General features: G+C 32.4%; 1 protein-coding gene across 3 annotated transcripts in view; it reads left to right on the top strand.

Annotated features, from left to right (window-relative positions):
- Positions 1-5,742, top strand: part of LOC107635225 (2-dehydro-3-deoxyphosphooctonate aldolase) — a 7,448-nt gene extending 1,706 nt beyond the window's left edge. The window contains exons 2-17 of one of the 3 annotated variants that reach the window (XM_021121948.1): positions 437-464; positions 561-582; positions 708-761; positions 876-973; positions 1,520-1,616; positions 1,793-1,858; positions 2,013-2,072; positions 2,176-2,250; positions 2,364-2,448; positions 2,774-2,832; positions 3,509-3,553; positions 3,944-4,042; positions 4,179-4,226; positions 4,346-4,393; positions 4,870-4,934; positions 5,379-5,742. In XM_021121948.1, the coding sequence (XP_020977607.1) occupies positions 726-761; positions 876-973; positions 1,520-1,616; positions 1,793-1,858; positions 2,013-2,072; positions 2,176-2,250; positions 2,364-2,448; positions 2,774-2,832; positions 3,509-3,553; positions 3,944-4,042; positions 4,179-4,226; positions 4,346-4,393; positions 4,870-4,926 (873 nt within the window). In that variant the 5' untranslated portion in view covers positions 437-464; positions 561-582; positions 708-725 and the 3' untranslated portion in view covers positions 4,927-4,934; positions 5,379-5,742. Of the gene's footprint in view, positions 1-436; positions 583-705; positions 762-875; positions 974-1,519; positions 1,617-1,792; positions 1,859-2,012; positions 2,073-2,175; positions 2,251-2,363; positions 2,449-2,773; positions 2,833-3,508; positions 3,554-3,943; positions 4,043-4,178; positions 4,227-4,345; positions 4,394-4,869; positions 4,935-5,378 lie in introns of all 3 variants that reach the window. The other 2 variants (XM_021121947.1, XM_016338628.2) reach the window with 2 other exon arrangements.

Raw genomic sequence — 6,545 nt, 5'->3', positions numbered from 1 at the left:
TTGATTGTTTGGTTGTGTTTGTATTTTGTAGCCTTTTCTCACTGCCTGTGCATGGGATTGTAGTGAGTGAGCGAAGTATAAACAAGAAAGAAGAGTTATTATATGAAATATTGAAATTATCAAATATTAAATTTTATTTTATATTTAATTAAACCGGTTCGATTATGGTTTGAATCTGGTTAGACTATTGAACTATTAAACCCATCATTTGATCGGTTTATTGACCGATTCGGTTTTTGCAACTTTGATAATAATTAAAATCTCGACTTTACTTTTCGATCCACTAAATTTTATTGAATCTCTATTACATCAAATAATCTATCATTTAAATTTTGTTAAGATTTTAGCTGCTTAGCGAGTAACAAACAATTGAAACTAGTTCTCCCCCGACAACTACACAGAATTATCTAGCCATTTCTTTTTCATTCTTTTGCAGTGAACGATTCCATTCTTCATCAATCAAGGTGCTCACTCTTACACTAAACACAGATCTCACTCTTACGCTAAACACAGATCTCACTCTATCTTCTATCTTCCCTCTTCTCTTCATCTGCGTTTAGATTCGGAATTAATAAAAAAAAGGTACTGTCTCAAACTTTACTGAGCTCGATGTTATTTTACACAATGTAGCATCTTAACGCATCAGAATTCATACACCTTTGCTGAATCCATCAAATTTCTCATACTTTGTCCCTTTTTGTGTACAGCTTCGGAAGAAAAAAAAGATGGATCCACCGTCAATGCTGTATAGCCAGCTCAAGGTTCGTGATTTCTCTCAGATTTTGTGTTTCTTGACTATGAATTTTCTTGGGTCACGATCAAAATCTCCCCTTCCCTTTTTTTTATGTGTTGTGGTTCTGTGAATGTGTTAACAGGCTGCAGAACCGTTCTTCCTGTTAGCGGGTCCTAATGTGATTGAATCAGAGGAACACATTATGAAGATGGCTAAGCACATAAAGACTATTACATCTAAGTATGCTATTGTTCTCTATTAAGGAACTTTTTCATCTTTTGGTTTCATGGTTAAAAGATTGAAGCTGATTTGATTGAAATCCAATAGGGAATAACTGTAGCGCCTAAGTTGAATTATACAAAAATTGTCAGTAGTTCAATAAGTATAATCATGACAATCATCCCTGTGGGTTTGCAGCTAAATTCTTTGTAGTATTTTGTGTGAAGTTAAATCCCTTTTTCTTTCCTAATACACATGCTCTAACTTTGTGTAATTTAAAAAGTTTCGCTATAATGGCAACTACTTGAAATGCGGAACTCTTTTACTTATTGTTTCCCAGAATTGCATCTAGTATAGGAGTTTGCACTCGTTACAGGCACTGTGGGCTGAGATATCGAACCTATGTAATTCTAAGAGTGATGTTGGTCAGTAAAACTAACACAACACATGATATGGATGAGAGGGAAAGGACCTTCACGTGACAAGGAATCAAAATTAAATTTGTAAAATATAATGTCGGGCAGATGGTTTGTATCTTTGTTGATAAAGAGTATGTGTGTCTTTCAGAGTTGGCATCCCATTGGTTTTCAAATCAAGCTTTGATAAGGCTAACAGAACATCATCAAAATCTTTTCGTGGCCCAGGGATGGTTGAGGGATTGAAGGTTATGATTCTATTACTTTTTATTATGATATATTGCTTTTGTCATTTGCATTTTGAGGATTACAGTAGGAACACTTGTTTGAAAACAGGTGTAATTGCTGAATTCCATATAATAGCAAAGCTATTTTGTGTAGTTGAACTATTTCTTCCTTTAATTTTGTTATGTTATAATTTCAGATACTTGAGAAGGTTAAAGTAGCATATGACCTCCCTATAGTAACAGATGTGCATGAGTCCATCCAGGTAACATGTTTTACTTTTACTAAATTTAGCCTTCGGGAATTATACAAGTATTATGGTAATGTCATTATTTGGCACACGATCCAGGCTTGTCAAAATGTTGTCTTCAATTTTGGATCCTGATCTACCTTTAACAGATTTATCTTTTCTTTGGCAGTGTGAAGCAGTCGGCAGAGTTGCAGATATCATTCAAATTCCAGCATTCTTATGCCGTCAAGTAAATATTCTTTACATCAAATTTTAGTATCAATTGGATGGATATAAACTTAAGTAGATGTGATCACATCAATTCTTTTTTTGTGTTTTGCCTCTAATGACAGACAGATCTTCTAGTTGCTGCAGCCAAAACTGGGAAAATTGTCCACATCAAGAAGGGCCAGTTTTGTGCTCCTTCCGTGAGTATGCTGTCCCGCTATGTTGCAAGTTTTAATAATCAACAATTACTTAAGCTCAGTAAATATTCGCTGTCTTTTAGTATTCTCATGTTTTATAATGTTCATATAAATAGGTCATGGCAAATTCAGCAGAGAAGGTTCGGTTGGCTGGAAATCCTAATGTTATGGTTTGTGAGAGAGGAACTATGTTTGGATACAGTGAGTTATAACATCTATTATGAGGTCTTCTATATGCTTTTGGATGATGTTATTCTTTGAAACCGTTCAATATCATGAATTGCTTTCTGTTTCCACATGTTCTAGTTTCATTTTAATCTTGTGTTCTTTTCACTTATATGATTTAATTTGAATCTATATTTTTCTATTTAAGTGATCCATAGCACATTCCCTCCTATAATCAAAATTTTTAACATGCATTTGAGGTTTAACTTTGCTCAAAGAATGTCAGCACTGCAATTGATTGTCCTCTATCATTCTATTTTCAAAACCCAGAATTGATTAAATTCGTTGCCTTTTTATATAGATGATTTGATTGTTGATCCACGTAACCTGGAGTGGATGAGAGAAGCCAATTGCCCTATTGTAAGTTAATATTTGTTTTATTATATGCTTCTCATTAAGATGAACTATTTGAATCTTTCTATGCTTTCTTATTCAATGGAAGGTTATAATATGTTAGGGAGAAAGGTATCTCCCTTTCTGAACCATTTATTTGATGATAGAATTACACTTCATTAAATAGGATGAATCCATGTGAACAAAATCAGCCAGACTGGCACATGTTAATATGGTCAAAGTTGCTTTAAAGACCAACTCTAAGCTGCATCACTTCCCTCTCTATATCTTAGAAGAACGATGATTTCATAATCCCCCAAATTGTTTTCCTTGACGTAATTACATTACCTAACATGCACAGATGGCGCTCTCCAATCTTCTTTCGTAATTTTTTTTCCGCTTTTCCTGTTGATATTTTTGTCAATGATACTGGAGTGTTTTGTTCACATCATCCCCAAGGAATAATATTTTTATATGTTCAATATGCGAATAAACTAAGAAGAAAACCAGACGGAATGCATTTTCCAATTTATGAGAATAAGATTGACTTCATTATTCCTTTTGCCGTAACTCTAGAGAACTACTCATCACAGGGTCTTTCGCCATTATATTAATATTTGGGTCATGGTGAAGTTTCTTGCCACTGCCTTTTTATGCCATTTTCCCCTGGAGAACTCAAATATTTATTCAATGTTTATCCCAGGTAGCTGATATAACACACTCACTGCAACAGCCTGCTGGAAAGAAGGTGGGTTTGTAGTTGGACTTTTAGTAGTTTGTATTTTGCAACACAACAGTTGTCTCATATGAATATCTTTTTCTCCTTGCATTCTACTTGTTCTCCCCAGTATTTAATGTTATGTAAATGCTTTATATGCGAAAGTGTTCCTTGTTTAATTTCACTAACTGTATTATAGAGCAAAGTGCTCTTTTCAGATTCATGATGTCAAAAGTTCATTGGCTTCTATGCATTGTTGATTCATGAGGATCATTGTGTATTCAGTACACCTGCCTCATGTTACCTTTCTTTTTTTACATTTGAACACTGGAGTCACACAAGATCTGTTTCTACTGTGAACCCAACTATCATACCAGATTTCTTTAGTTCCAGCTTTTAACATTCTGCTTTCATGTCTAGTTGGATGGCGGTGGTGTTGCAAGTGGAGGTCTTCGAGAACTAATACCTTGCATTGCAAGAACTGCAGTTGCTGTAGGAGTGGATGGGATTTTCATGGAGGTACAAATATTAGTACTATTTTTTTAGGGGGGTCTTACTGGGATTATTATTAAAAGAAAGTAGTTCAGGGTAAACTTTAAGGCTTGTATTTAGTTTGTTCATCAAACAACTTCTAAATGCCTTCTTGGTTCTTTAGGTACATGATGATCCACTGAATGCACCTGTTGATGGTCCAACACAGTGGGTGAGTTGTTACTTGTCAAAATCATTCAAATTTACAGGACATCATTTTGCCAACATTTACTTTTTCTTCGATGCTTCTGAATATTAATGAACTATATGTATTATCTCCTTATTTGACAGCCTTTACGCCACTTGGAGGAGTTACTTGAAGAGCTTGTAGCTATTGCTGTAAGTTGTTTCTTGAAACTCATGATTGTATTTTTGCCCCCTAATAAAAAGGGTGGTACTTGCAGCAGAAAGTATTGGCATTTGACTCATAAAATTGTTTTATGAGTGTATGATTTTGCATGTGTCATGCTAATATAAAAAATCAATAGATTGAGGGAAGAACTTAAAATTTGAATTCCCTTTTCATTTCCTACTTTTTATTCCATACTTCCTCTAACAAAAGAAATGGACAAGTAAAATTACTGAATATTTTCAAAGTAATTATTGTTTTTGCTTTTTGTATTTGGGTATCCCTTATCCTCCAATTTTTATTATCCTTTTCCTCATATTAATGAAATTCTTTTTTTATTAAAATAGAAAATTGAAGTGATTATGCATTTATTTACCTTTTAGCAGGTGAAAGATTTTTTGTGTATTTTGTTTTGCATTTGAGTTCTGAACTTTTATATGTGATTGACTCTTCTGACATATTGTAGAGGGTAAGCAAAGGGAAGAAAAAATTCAACATTGATCTCACACCATTTCGTGAATAGCAAGAATGGTAAGAAATTATTCATATTTTTACTCATTTTGCGTTTTTTGATAATATAGATGATTAAGAATCCTTTCTTAATCCTTTCTCTCTTACTAATAAGAAATACTAAGAAGCATGCAATAAAAAGTGACACATGTTTCTGGAACCATCAAAAGGATGCAGAAGCAAAGTTTTTACATATTGTCTAAAATATCCTACAAAAGAAATGTGCAAATTATTTGTTATTTCATTGGTAGAGTAATCCATGATGTTACAAATTCAGATTGTGAGAAAACTTCAAGCACAAATCCAAACAAGTTTCAAATTACCAAAGTCTTCTAGCAAAGCAACAAATTATTCAAATATAAATACTCTAAACAACCACATTACTTGCTATATGTTTCATCTATTTTAGAGTGAAAATGCTTACATATTTTATTGTTTATACTAACATAAATTCTGATTTTGCAGGTGATGATTTCCTGTTATTAAAAATATAATTCCCTGAGGATTGGCCTTTATAAGATCAGATTGTTTTAAGGTTGAATGTACGATTATCCTTGCACCCCATCACAAGTTCAAGCCCCTTATAAAGGAGTGCTTATCCTGAAAGAGAGATTACTTGAAGTAGTGACACATCCGATTATTATTTGTCACAGATTCTATGTAGCCTTTCAAATCATTGCAATTTCTAGAAGCAATGTGGATCTAGAAAGTTAAGTATTTTAATGTGTGATGTTTTTTCTTTATATACTAGGCTTCAAATTCTGTAGTTAATTATACGAATGATTACTTTTAGTAATGCAAAATGCAGCTAGTTTCTCTTGAATCTTAATGATGGGGTTTCGCTTTCTGTAATGGAATTACGCATAAAAGGAACATAACATTTGTGAACCTAAAACCCGAGGCTTTAACAATTGAAGGTTCATAACTTTTTTACTAGCAATGATAAGAAAACAAAAGGGTGCTGGCACAATGGTAAAGGTATAAGTTAATAGCCAAATTCGTCCCAATGGTAAAGGTATAAGTTAATAGCCAAATTCGTCTCTAAAAGATAAGATATTTTTCAAATTCATCTCTAAAAGATTTTTTCAATTAAATTGGTCGTTGCAAATTAATTATATTTGTCCTTCAGTCACTCTATTAATAATTCTTTTCAAATATTGATGTTATAAAACGTTAATTGATAACATATATAATACCTAATATGTCTAATTGGATATTGATTAAATATATTTATGAAAATTTATTAATTTAATCATTTTTTCCCATTACAAAAATCATATTCTTAATATGACCTAATGACTAAATTGATAGATTTTCGTAAATATATTTAGTTAACGTTTAATTAAACATATTATGTGTCAATGATTAATTTGACTATTAACCCGTAAAGTTATTCTACAACCTAAAGAATGATTTGCATTCAAATCTTTGAAATCATATTAGAGAAGATATCAATATTAGAAGTAAATGAAAATTAGGTCTTTGAAATTTCAACTTCAGACTAATTAGACTCGAGAAAAAAGAAGTAGCAATTCGTTATCTACAGAGATGTGTTTAGTTACTACTATATGAGTATGAAAATGATATCATTTTAGATAGTGAAGTATTCTTCTAAATTTTTATATAATCCTT

The sequence above is a fragment of the Arachis ipaensis genome, chromosome B04 (genome assembly GCF_000816755.2).
Source record: "Arachis ipaensis cultivar K30076 chromosome B04, Araip1.1, whole genome shotgun sequence".
NCBI classification, from domain to species: Eukaryota; Viridiplantae; Streptophyta; class Magnoliopsida; order Fabales; family Fabaceae; genus Arachis; species Arachis ipaensis.
Note: the sequence above shows the minus strand (reverse complement) of the source record. Positions and strands in the feature narration are given on the sequence as shown.